We start from the raw sequence: 13,438 nt of genomic DNA, 5'->3' as shown, positions 1-13,438 counted from the left end.
AAATATTTTTATATTTAAAGTGTATATATAATAAAAGTATTTTAATATATATAATAGTAATTATATTACTTATAAATTAACCTAATGTATATAAAGTATATATATTTAAAGACATTATAAGTTAATTAATAATTATAATTTCATGAATTAATTTAATAACTATATGTACTTTAGTCCATATGACATGGTAAATTTAAAAAAAAAACTAAGTTTCAAAACTATTCTAATCTCACAACTTCTTTTTAAGTATATATATTATAAGTTTTTATAAACAATGTATATAATATAATATAATATATATATATAAATTATATATATATATATTATATTTAATAATTCTATAAGTTATAATTTTTGCAATGTTAACATAAAATAGAAAGTAAATATGTTTATATTTAAATTATATATATTAAAAATATTTTAGTATACATATAATAGGAATTATATTTCTTATAAATTAACACAATATATAAATTATATATATTAAATGACATAACAAGTTAATTAATAATCATATTTTCATCCATGGGTATCCAGTAACAGGATACCCATTGTCATCCTTAAATGTAAATTGCTTCTCTTATATCCTTCATAGAGGATTTCTTGGATAGTCAAATTTTTGTAATTTGTAACATTTGTATGTCATTTTCTATGAGCAACATGTCATCTGCATATAGCACTAGGAAGACTACGATGTTCACATTAGTTTACTTGTATACATATAGTTTATCCACATTTTTTATGAAAATTAAATTTTTTGATTGTCTTGTTAAAATGGATATTCCAACTTCTAGAAGTCTCTTCAAGTTCATAAACAGACTTTTAAATCTTTCATACCTTGTTGGTTTCAGATTTGGATCTAAAAACCATCTAGTTGTGTCATATACATTTCCTTTTGTAAATTCCTATTAACGAATGCAGTCTTCACATCCATATGTTAGATCTCATAGTCATGATATGCAGCAATGGCAAGTAGCATCCAAATGGATTCATAAGCAAGAAGAACTTTATTCCATGAGTTATGATGGGATGGGAAGAGCTAGGAACTACATTGTTAAGATAGTCCACTAAAAATCTAGTTCATAAAAGAAAGAATTTGGACAATTTGTGAGTACAAAGGGTCTAAAAGTATTTCTCAAGGAGAAACTTAAATGTTTCTTTTGCAAGAAAAAAGGACATAAGATACAAGAATCTTTCAAATATAAAACTTGGTTAAAGAAATGCAGATACAAAGGTAACTCGTCTTTTGTTGTAGACCTTGTCCAATTCTTGGTGGCTTGATAGTGATGCAACTAAACATGTCGCTTTTACCTTGCAAGATTTATAAGCAAGAGGAAGCCAAATAAGGAAGAAGCTAAGCTTATGGTTGGCAACAAGAAAGAGGTGAAAGTAAAGCTAGCACGAACAACATGCTTGAATTTAAACACTTGTCATAAACTTTTATTGAAAAACACTTGCAATGTATTGTCATTTAAATGAAATTTAATTTTTATTTCTATGTTAGTTATTACTGATCATGCTTTTGAAATAAACAATTTAAATTTTAAGATAATTACTAAATTCAATAAATGTAAGACTCTTGTTTACAAAAAAACAAAAAAAATCTTATAGATTAAAAAAAAAATCTTACCGCGCTGAATCCCAACCAACAATTAATTTGATTAATACAGTCTTCAATATCAAATCATGGAGCAAAAATCAAATACACTTTTGTGTTATAAATTCTTATTATAATAAATCTTTGATTAAGTATAAATTAATTATTATATAAAATTTAAAACCAAAACAACTATGTGATGAGCTCGATAGCAATACGGTGAGATTAATGAAACCAAAACACCGACGTTGTGCTATGCAAAAGAAAAAAATCGATGTGGTGAGATTGATAAAGATACAATGAGATTGAAAGTTACAGCAGCTAGATTAAAATCAGGGGTGCAGAGTGCTTGAAAAAGGTTGGATGTACGCAATGCAATGGACTATTTATGTGACGAATCGCGGTTCAACAACTTCAAATCAAATTTTGCCTCGTTCCATCTGTGTGCATCCATCCCAAAAGAACTACTTTTATCTTGTTACAGAACCTGGCGACCCACTTCAGCCGCTCCACGTGAGTCCCAACAGGGTAGTATCTCACTTTCCAAGACGGAACCCGTAGTGTTGTTTAAAAGGGAGACTAAGGTGCCGTCCAAGAATTCCCTTATACCACTTTGTTCTAAAGGGAGATGACACCCTTTTAACTATTATAGAGCATTTGATTACTACTCAGGAAACAGGGAATAGCAAAAGGAGAATCCTTACACTGGGATGAAAATCAAATCAAATTAGGCACCGAAAAAGTTCTTACTAAATCCTTTTGGAAAAGAAGGTAAAACTCTTTTAGAAAAAGTTGACTAATTATGTAATATTAACACCAATCAGATTTAAAACTTTTTATGAACGCATGGTAGATACATAATTCTCTCCCCGATGGTTTAGCCTCATCACTATGTCAGTTACGAGTGAAACGGTTAGTGCAGAATGCCGATGAGCTGCTTCTCATTGAACTAATTTCAGTTGCAATCTTTACATACAAAACTATGAGAAACAATATGATACAACTTTTTCCCGTAATTGCATGTGAGAATTACTTATGGAAACAATAATCTTTGGCAAGAGGGTGTAACACAGAATTGACCACAACCCTTTAGTCCATGTTAACAATCAGAGGCCCCAATTCACTAAGAGAACAGACATGTACAACAACAATTCTGCAAAGAATCACATGAATGCAAGTATCAATATACCAAAAAATGCAGTTAAAACTGATAATTCTCATAAAGGTGAAATTATGCAATTAATCCTTATACTCTATCAAAGTGGTGAATTTAATCCCTATATAATAATTTGTAAAAATTGAATCTCTATACTTTCCAAAATTAACAATATTAGTTTAATATGTTAAAAATTTTCTATTATCTATGTTGATATAACGTTTGATTATATTGACATGGCATTTTCTTACTAATGTGACGATGAATCTAATGACATTGTAATGATGAAGTAACATTTCATGAATATTGCAATAATAGTGTTGATATGACGTGACCAAGCTCTGACATGGAATTTACAAGTGCAGACTTGAAGTTGTCCAATGTGAACTACTGGTTTCAAATAGGATTGGAAAAGAAATAATTTAAAATACAAATAGATTTATGAGATTTAGGGAAAAATATTATGAGGCAGAGAAGAATAGAATTTTCATACTCTATAATTTAAAACAGAGAAAAGAATATTGTGAAACAGATCAACAATGCCTAATCATCATTAACATATCATCATATTCAAGGCTACATCAATAAAGTGTCACATTAAAATATATAATAGAAAAATTTTAGAGTAAAATACCCTTACCCTCCTCAGTTTTGATCGAAATTACATGAAAGTCCATTAGTTTTCAAAATAAACATTCCACCCCAAGAATACAAACACTATTACCAAAAGTTATGAAAAGACTAAAATACCCTTTCTTTTTTTATTAATTTAAAAAATTATTATTATATTTTTAAAAAATAAAAAAAATACGAAGCACCGATCAGTGCACCCTAGCCCACCAAGAAAGGGGAGCCTCGATTGAGCTCCTCAAGGGAGCACCGATGCTCCCTTTGGGAATCGAGGCTCCCCAGGGGAGCTCCGGTGCTCACACATGGGGAGCTTTTTTTTAAAAAAATTAATAATAAAATAATATAATAGTAATAATAAAAATTACTCAAAAGGTAAAATTGTCCTTTTATCTTTGTCATGTCAACAAGTTGACGAAAATATTAACAGTTGACTAACGGCTAGACCTACATGCCCAGCGAAAAAATTTTTTTTGGGGTGAAGTGTCCATTTCGAAAATTAATAAATCTCCGTATAATTTCGATCGAAACTTAAGACGGTAAAGATATTTTACCTAAAATTTTAATACTGTTAACAATTGGACTAACATTATTAATTTTACAAAGTATAGGGACTCATTTTTTACAAATTATTGTACAAGGACTAAATCTACTACTTTGATAAAATACAAGGACTAATTTCATAATTTAACCTCTCATAAACAAAGAAAGGGATAATGCCTATGCATCAGCAGAAATGTGTGCATGTCTGCACCTACACACGAAATGATGAGCACCCTAAACATGCCAAGAGGAGAGAAATAAAGTTCCATCCAGTCTAAACATCATACACCCTCAAGCCTCAGGCTTCACTGATTGTAAAAATCTTCAAGGAAAAGAGATAAGAGAAACTTAAAGAAGGGAATTTACAATCTTCAAGCTCTCCTCTTCTTTTCTCAAGAAGAAGCTAACCGTGATCCCACTATCAAAAGTAATCCTAAAGTGGACAGTATGCCATATTGGTAATTTTGAAGCTGAAGCGTTTCAAAGAGCATACCTTAGATTATTTAACAGCATGTATCCTTGCAAGGCATATAATGTCAAAAAGAATGCTGTATTATGTGCATGAAGAAGACTTTGTGGGAGTTCCAACCATTCAGGTAAGCATTGGCATGTCAACACGCCCTGGTTGAGGGGTGGAAGGTTTAATCAACGATTTCAACCGATCCATGATATTGGAAAATGAAGGACGCTTCCAAGGCTCACTGCGTTGTAATCAATAATGACAAGGACAATTAAGGGACATAAATAGCTTAGACAGGAAAATTTTCTTAACAATCTCCATATCAGAAAAGAATTTTACTTACTTGGCCCAACAATCCTCAATTATGGCAGCCACTTGAGGATTCAAATCATGCGGAATATCAAGCCTTTTGCCCTTGAAACCAACAGCTGCTACAACCTACGAGGCAGTTTACATTGGCTACATCTTGTTAGAAATTTAGCTCCAGAAGATACCCTTGCATGAAAAATTATGCAAATTTACAAAATAGTTTTAGTAGCAGAAAACCTAAGCTTCAAAGGTATTGAGAACGAACTGATATATCTAATACTTAATGTTCATTGAGGGGTATGTTAGACAGTCCACAAAGTGCAATACATAGCTAATTCTGTTAGACAGTTCACAAAGTGCAAGCTGCTAAAATTTTCACAGAGCAAGTACCTATTTGCTTGTGGCAATGAGCTTCAAACCTTTTTCAGAGGCACAAAACTTGAGGTCCTCACTTACAAACATTATGTTAAATAGACAAATTTGAACGTTATCTGAATATAAGATGTCCTCATTCCATATAGCATGTACCTATAGGTCAGGTTGTACGGTTGTTCAAGGTGCATAAAAAATTGGTTTGTTCTTCTCCAAGAAAATTTTCAATTGCCATGTTATTGTTATTCCAACCAACTTGGAACCTATGGAATGCTGTCTATAATGAAAAAAAAAATTTAATTTCGAGGAAAATTTCAAGATGCTCCTTATCAAGCACATAAAAACTAAACCATCAGCAAGATAAAATTTTGTGGACCAAGATCTATAATGTCTTAACAAACCTGTGCTGGATTTAAGTTGCCCCAAGGTTGTTGTAACGTTGCAAGCTCCCACAAAATTACACCAAAACTGTATACATCAGACTTCTCGTTTGATGGCTCGTCACGAAGAACTTCTGGAGCCATCCACTCAGGCTAATATATAAAACATATATTTATTAATATTGTGCAGCAACAAACAGTAACCTATGGTAACTAAAAAGGATATTGTTAAGAATTAATATAACTTACAGTTCCAGCTGCTGACTTGGATGAAAGAAATGTGTTAGCCTTCAAACGAGAAAGCCCAAAATCACAAACCTGAAGTAGAGACCAGGCAATGTGAGGAAAATTTATGTGTACAAGGACTTAAAATCTACTGGACTATCCTCTACAGGTTACAACAGAGCAAACAAACTTGCAAGCCATAAAAAAGACTCTGTGTGGACTTCAACAGAAGTTCGTAAAACCACATTCATCATAGTTATGTTAACATCACCATAAAGAATGTAACACCAAGCAGGAGCCATGAAAATGATGTAACACAATTAGTTTTCATTTTCAGAATGCAATATTAAATTCAAGAGATAATAAAATAGTAGTTGCCTCTTCTTGACTGAATAAATCCTGAAGCAATATCGCCTGACAGGCCCAAAATCCAGAAAACTTTAGAGAGAAATTTGCATTAAACAGGCACCGGATATAAATTACAAGCAAAAAGTAAACAAGGTTGGCTCCAACCATATAAAATGTCAGATATGATTACAGAAAACTAGTTGAGAACTATTATCAACAGTTAACCCAGGGCTACGTTTAACAAATGGAACAACATTATAAGGTTTGAGAACTATCTAGTTTCCATTATCAATTCACAAATGAAAGAAGCCAATCACTTGGTTTGCTCCATTGCAAAAATAAGTAACTGGAAACGGCAAAAGATTTTATGCTTACTATCACATTATCATTAGGTGAAAACAATAAGGAGAGGCACACGGCACCATTCTGGTCCTTACCTTCACTGTATATTTTTTATCAACCAAAAGATTTGGAGATTTTAAATCTCTATGAACAATAGGAGGATTGCGTTTATGAAGATAATTCATTCCCTTTGCCTGTGTGTAAAAAAACATGGTGATTTAGACCAAAATAATGTACAAAATATAAGGATGATACCATCAGATGTTGGAAAATAAAACCAAAGGTAAAAAGCAAAACCTTTAAAAATACCCACCACATCATAGGCCATACTCAACCGACGCCTCTCATCCAACACCTCTCTCAAACCAGGCTTATGCAAAAGCCTATACATGCTACCTCTGCAAATTAGAGTCAAGGTTTTAGTCCACTTAACAATTCAAACTTCTAAAATGAGTATAGCCTTAAAAAGCAGTCATAAATTTTTCTTTTTTTTTTTTTCATTTTTCAAATGGAGTGCAACAAAGGGGTATTTCCAAAAAAAGAAAAACAGTAACAAACCTTGATAAGTACTCTGTCACTATGGACAAGTTTGGGGGCTGAGTAACTGCTCCCATAAAAAGAACAATATTTGGATGCCGTAGACGTTTCATTATTGCAACCTAACAAACAATTGAGGTGAAACAACACATCATATCAAGAACATGAACATAAAATTGATGTTTCCTTAGGCTCCATTATGTAACCAGAAATTAACTCCCTGAAAGTAGATATTCTGTTTAAAACAACTTCCCTAAAAATGAGAACATTTTCTAATGTTTGGATATCACTATGATAAATATTTTGGTGGTTGGAATATAATGAAAGATTTTATCAAGATTTACAAAATATAAATACCTAAAAGTCACTACACAAAAAACTACCATTATATCATTGTTTTTTATTTTCGTTAAAGGGTAATCACATCGCAAAATTTCATCATTTTCATTTAGATTTAGCTGCAACTACAAACCACAACCAAGAAAAACCATGAAAACCCACATCACCAAATTCACATAAATAAATTAATAAAAGAGCAACCTCAATGAACTAAAGAAAAATATTATATTCAGTAATCGGTTATGTGATTGTATTTTAGGATAAAAACAAATGAAATCAAAGGAGATTTGGGGGGACCTTGAGGGCTGGTAGAGCAGAGAGATAGAGTTCAATAAATGAAGAAGAGAAGGAGAAATGGAAGATAGAAACTGGTTGTTATGTTGCCTATAAGCTTGACAGCAATGGTGGAGCAAAAACAGCAATGAAAGAGAAGATTAGTGAAGAGAGGGAAAGTCGATTGAGAGAAAGAAACAAGAGTGGGTTGAGACTGTAGGAGAAAGGGAGAGTGAAAAAAGGAGAATGAAAGGGAGATCGGAGGAGGCTGTTGCCAGCAGAGGGGAAGGGAGGCAGTTTTGGCCAGTTGCTGGGTTTGGGCCTTGATGGCTCAAGGGTTTGTGAAGGATGAATGCTGTGATGTGTCTTCAGCAATTGTCTTCTGCCCAAGAAAAAAGAAGACAATTTCCACGTTTTGGCCTCTTTTTTTCTGTTAACCATAATACTTTCTGCCATCCAAACATTGAAAAGGAAGAAGTAGTCTTCTGGAAGCTATTTTCCTGGTTACCAAACAGAGTCTTAATCTCAGGAACAAAGTCCGGTAAATATGTTGGCAAATTCATACCTCCCTCAAAAATTCTTTAAAGCGTTCAGCATGCAAGTCTTGTTCCATGAGAATTTTCACAGCGACATCCTGTAATTAAAAGTAATGTTTATTTAGATGAAGAGTAATTAACAATACCAACACACCAGAATGGCAGAATTTGACCAGCATATGGTGCGTTCCTATCAAAACATCATGCAACTGAAAACAATTTTAAATTAGTTTAAATGAAATACATCAAGAAAACTTGTTAACTAAGGAACTCCAGTTCAAAAGCACTGAATACTTTGAAAGTCAAAACATCACCAAAAACTGACCAAACTCCAAAATAAAATGGAATAAAGAACAGAAAATTCACTCTCATAAAAATAATCAAAAGGATTCTCACCGAGCCATTCCATTCAGCACGATGGACAGTTCCAAAAGAACCTGAAAAGAACATAGTATACACCTAAGTACATTAATAGAACCATAACTGCATGAATTATGACCAAAGAATAGTCTCTCTATTCTGTAAAAATATATGCTCTTCAGAAAGGGACCAGCAAATACCAGCACCAATTCTCTCTTTTAAAACAAGATCATTCCATGGAATGTCCAAATCATCAACTTCAAGGGCAAGTTCTCTACTTGGCTTGCTGGGAACAAGTTGACTGCCCTCAGCATACCTTGAATCCTTATCAGAATCCCCCATTGGATCAGACAAGAGTAGAATTGGGACATCTCTATGCCCTATTGGAGAGATGCGCTTTAAAGGATCTTTAATAATGTTCTTTGAGTGAATTATAGACTGTGAATATTGGGAATCTCTATCATGAGCAGTTGGCCGCGCAATGTTAGGATGTAGGGGCAACTGCGAAATATCATCCATATTGCTTGATATCTGCACCAGGTTATTTCTGCCTGTTACAATCTTATCGACTTTCTTGGGATAAAGAGAGAATCCAGGATTTTCTTCAATAGCTCCTGAAATGACAAACAACGATAGCTTACTTGCAGAGCAGATAAATAAGGAATCACAAGTTACCATGTACATCATTAAGTCACAAAAATTACCCATATAAATAATATATTACTTTGAAAAATGCACCCCGAAGTTCATATCAAAATTCGAAGTGTATTACAAATGTAGAAATGACAGCCTCAACAGTGTTATAAGGGGCAACCAACAAAAGAAGCAATTGGCAATATCGAACACCAGCTCAAATTTAATTTATTAATGCCTATCCACATATTAACTGCCAGAGTAACTATTCTGGTTTCCTTTGTAACTTAAAGTGACAATGCCTTGATACGACTCCAGGATGAAATTTTTGCAAAAAACCCATGCTGAATAAGAAACTGTTAAGTTATAGCAACACTACAAAGGCAGAGAAGCAACTATCAATTGCTTTAATTAGTGAATACACAGCAAAACTTTTATAAAAAACTTGAAACTCTGCACCTAATCTTTGATCAACACCATACCAATGAAGGCAATTCACTTATGAAAAGCTTTTCAGCATTCCCAATTAGATAATCAAAAAAACTAAATACTTCAAGCCAAGTGAAAGGCTAAAATCTCAAAGCAAATAAAGGGCATTCATTAAAGCTCATTATATAAACAGTAACTGAAAATTTACCTGCTGGAGCATCATCAAATACAAGATTAAGTGATTCACAGTCTGAAAAATACTGTTTGGCCAATGACCTGAAATCAATGGCAGGTACAGCTGGTTTGAGACATGGAAAACGCAATGGGGAAGAAATTGAGATGGAAGATGGACCATTGAGCAAGGAATCGGGCTCGCATAAGTAACCTGGGTTCCCAATTAAATCAACAAGATACTCCCTGAAATCAAAACGACCATTAATGAGATTTTTCATGTGTATAGCAAATAAATCACCAAGATAAATCAGACACTAACTTTTTTATAAATCATAGACCAAAATGAGAAGCAAGAACCACAAAAAGCAAACACATTGCTACCATGCAAGTCAAATAGCAGGTGGAATTAGGTAATTTTTGTTTCAAAGAATTTGTTCAGTTTCCGCATGACAAACAAACAATAATGTCAATAAAAAATGCACAGTTTATTTTGCCAGCAAATTATTGCCATTGAAAAACAAAATCGCACTAAAGAAATGACAACTTCAGAATTTAAAGGAAAAAGACAATAAATCAGAAACAAAGTTAAGCAAAAATAATTAACACCAACCAAATTACCACAGTCATAATATAAAATTACCTGTCAAGGCCAAAGCGAACAAGGCAGGAGGAAGCATCATCTCTTTTACAATATTTACAGCCCTTCGCAACCCGACATGGCAGATCAATTGTGTCAGCTAGCACCTGAGTAAATTATATTTGAACTATGAATGAATCCTCTCTCCTTCGAAGTGAAACACATTTGATAACAGGTAACTTACTCCCACTAAAATGTAGTGAAGCCATAAAAAACCAACTATAATTAAAGAGAAAAATACTTCATAAGATCTCAGGTGAAAGAGAACACCACAAAAACTTAGAACCTTACTTTGAATAATAAAGCTCGATGTCTGCAGAGGCCAACAGATAGGCTACCTATAGGAACCACAACTGAACCTAAGCAATCTTTTAAATCATCACTGCACTCCCTCCAATAGGAAACAAAGTCATCCTCTCCTGTAGCAGATGAACCCCTTGGGATAGAAATAAAACAATTTGTCACCAAGGTGCAACAAAAATGCATGAATGTTGAAAAATCGTACACTAATGGCGTAGATAACTCACCCCATGCGACTGCAGACAAGCTTGGCTAGCTGATCAACAACTTCTTTTGTAGTTATGCAGCTACAAGAAATGTTGTGGACTCTATTTTGGAGTTCCTTTAAGCTGGGATCACTTCTTCGGTCAACCAATATTACTTCTAATGGTGAATCGACAGTAGGATCAACAGATCTTAGAGATTCAATTGATGGAATTCGACCATGTTCATGCAGATCAGTGCACACAGTCCAGACATATGGATTCACTCCATGAATTAAATAAAACCCATCAGGAACTTTGTCGAAGTATGATAAGCAGCCATTCACCTGATGCACATAACATTGAAATGGCAGTATAATTGAATTTCCAAATACATTTTTATCAGCCAACGATAATAGGAAGAAGAAAAGGACAAACATAAAACTATTTCACTCTTTTATTCCTGAAACTTAACTAACTTCCCAGTCAGCGCATGTCTATGCAGATGCAGTGCAGCTTACATACTCCCATTTTACCCACACTGACATTATATAACATAGGTGTAGATACACTCACCAAATATCAGAATAACAAAAATCACCAAAATGCAGATAATAATGCATTACCCTTCGCACATGCACCCATTGTAGAGTAGACACCTTTACCAAATTCCATCTAATACAGCACTTTTCCCTCCTCAACATTTTCAACCTCTAAGCATTCAGATTTCTCTAAATAGCATGCTAGCTAAATAAACATTTTTGACTAACTGAATGGTCAAGAAAATCCTAATCTTAATAGTTTGGTTAAACCACAAAGAAGAAAAAATAAAAGTAAGTAATCATTCCACACATATTTTAACTTGTACGTAGTTGTTGTAAAGGCTATTCCAGTTCTTTATGTATGCACACACACCATTCATGCCACATCCACCCACTCATGGTTAACCAGAGAAGTAATAATTCACGAATGATTGACATGGCCCTATCATGGGTGCTACTACAATTTGATCATGACAGTAAGGAGCTACTGCCATTGCTTTATAATGCTTTTTTTTTTTTTTGAATTGAAAATAACAAATATTTTCCAAATGCCAATTAATCATTCTCTCACCAACAGTTCAGATTGACCTATCCCTGAACCAACGGAAAACTAATATTAGCAACAACCAGCTTTTCACATCCTATTCTATGCAACATTTAGGATTCATAACACAAGGTAAGAATTCACACACTCATCTGGTTTATCTAGCAACAAATCTTTAAACTTATATAAAAACAAAATCCATTCACCTAGGCATCTTTCTCCAATCTCCTAGCATTACTGGGCATTAAGTTCATTTAAACAAGCTCACAGTGTAACGAACAAAGAAAACCACCAGAAAACTTACCCAGAACCGATGGGAAACTGTCTCGGCAGAGCTTGAGCTAGCCGTTCGAATTGTGGAATCATCTGGAACCGGATCCAAAAAGTTCGGATCGTCCGCACAGGTAGCTTCCGAAGAAAGCCTCAAAGCCAACGCCAACTGCAACTGATAACTCTCCTCCGTTTGCTGCGCCCAGCTTTTCCCCGACGACGAACCCCCAACTTTCGCTCTCAAATCCCCGTGCCTAAAGCTTTCATCATGACCATACACGAATGCATCAATCTCGTTCGCCGCCGTCGTAGAAAGAGTCGGCACATAATAATCTCCCGATAACGAGCTCTCACCGAAGCTACTCCCGCTCGATTGCCGTTGAAGCCCGATCGAAGAAGCATAAATATTCCCTCCTCCTCCCCCGCCACCGCCGCCGACTCGATTCGCTTGTTGCTGGTTCTGACTCTGATTCTGATCCCAATCTATTAAACCTCTCTCCGATTTCACTTTATTGTTCTTATTACTCGTGGCGTCACTCGAAAGCGAATCGTAGTAGGGAGGTGGAGCTCCTGAAATGGAAACGGAGTACTGGTCGTCCGGATACTGGCTTAGGAGAGAGTAGTTGGATCTTCGACCGGGCATTTCCATTGATAATCTGTAAAGAAATCGCCGATCACAAAACCCTAGATACCCTAGGAACCGCCATTGCTGAAGATTTCAAGCTTTTTAGCCTTATTTTTTTCTCTCTCTATAAATGTTTTGTCCTTTTGGTAAACCTTATTTACTATTTTTTTTTTCTCTTTCTAGAATTTGAGTTGTCGGAGAGAGAAAGAAACAGAAAGCGATCCCACTTTTATTGGGTGGCATAATCGTAATATTCTCGTCGTTTCCTTTTTGGCTTTTGGGGGTGTTTTGGGGAAATGCCGAAAAGCCGGATTTCTGGTTCACAGCTGACACGCTGATTGGATGATTTTCTTTTTTCTTTTTTTCCAAATATTAAGATTTCCTGTATGAGTTTGTTTGGTTGGCTCGATGGCTACCGGTACATTCCTTATTTGTAAAATGGATAACTGAATCAACACGTTAGCTCACGCGCGCGCGTTTGCCAGGTTAGACTTTCTTTAATTCTCTCTTTTTTTAAAAAAAATAAAAGGTATGCAAATAGGGATTAGCTATTTAGCTATGTGCATGAACCTGGACACGAGCAAAAAATATATGTAATATATATATTAGGCGTTTTTCACATTTACGTCACGCCCTAATAAAGTCGGTTTTTTCCAGCAATCAATCAAGCAGGGGCGGAGGGTAATACAACTCTGGGG

At 34.5% G+C, this 13,438-nt stretch overlaps 1 protein-coding gene across 3 annotated transcripts; it reads right to left on the bottom strand.

Annotated features, from left to right (window-relative positions):
• LOC18598155 (serine/threonine-protein kinase CTR1) lies at nt 1,115-12,919 on the bottom strand. Of its 3 annotated transcripts, none has more exons than XM_018121720.1 (16): nt 12,150-12,915; nt 10,805-11,106; nt 10,569-10,713; nt 10,281-10,384; nt 9,675-9,883; nt 8,605-9,018; nt 8,441-8,481; nt 8,074-8,142; nt 6,918-7,018; nt 6,673-6,757; nt 6,455-6,553; nt 5,694-5,762; nt 5,466-5,597; nt 4,727-4,821; nt 4,417-4,624; nt 1,115-1,311 (listed from the first exon to the last, which is right to left on the bottom strand). In XM_018121720.1, the coding sequence occupies exons 1-15, from the start codon at nt 12,762-12,764 to the stop codon at nt 4,516-4,518; spliced, it is 2,589 nt and encodes an 862-aa protein (XP_017977209.1). In that variant the 5' UTR covers nt 12,765-12,915; the 3' UTR covers nt 1,115-1,311; nt 4,417-4,515. The 3 variants fall into 3 exon arrangements, with proteins under 3 accessions (XP_017977209.1, XP_017977208.1, XP_017977210.1); XM_018121719.1 differs by lacking the exon at nt 1,115-1,311 and adding an exon at nt 2,411-2,750 and having other exon boundaries at nt 12,150-12,914; XM_018121721.1 differs by lacking the exon at nt 1,115-1,311 and having other exon boundaries at nt 4,574-4,624; nt 4,727-4,842; nt 12,150-12,919.

The sequence above is a fragment of the Theobroma cacao genome, chromosome 5, assembly GCF_000208745.1.
Source record: "Theobroma cacao cultivar B97-61/B2 chromosome 5, Criollo_cocoa_genome_V2, whole genome shotgun sequence".
Lineage (NCBI taxonomy): Eukaryota > Viridiplantae > Streptophyta > Magnoliopsida > Malvales > Malvaceae > Theobroma > Theobroma cacao.
Note: the sequence above shows the minus strand (reverse complement) of the source record. Positions and strands in the feature narration are given on the sequence as shown.

What these genes read in the sequence shown, in the direction of transcription:
- LOC18598155 (XM_018121720.1), bottom strand. Translation starts at nt 12,764, where the DNA reads ATGGAAATGCCCGGTCGAAGATCCAACTACTCTCTCCTAAGCCAGTAT. An exon ending in AAAAGAGAGAATTGGTGCTG is followed by an intron (nt 8,482 to 8,604) that starts GTATTTGCTGGT and finishes TGTTCTTTTCAG; the next exon opens with GTTCTTTTGGAACTGTCCAT. An exon ending in TGAGTATGGCCTATGATGTG is followed by an intron (nt 6,554 to 6,672) that starts GTGGGTATTTTT and finishes TTTTACACACAG; the next exon opens with GCAAAGGGAATGAATTATCT.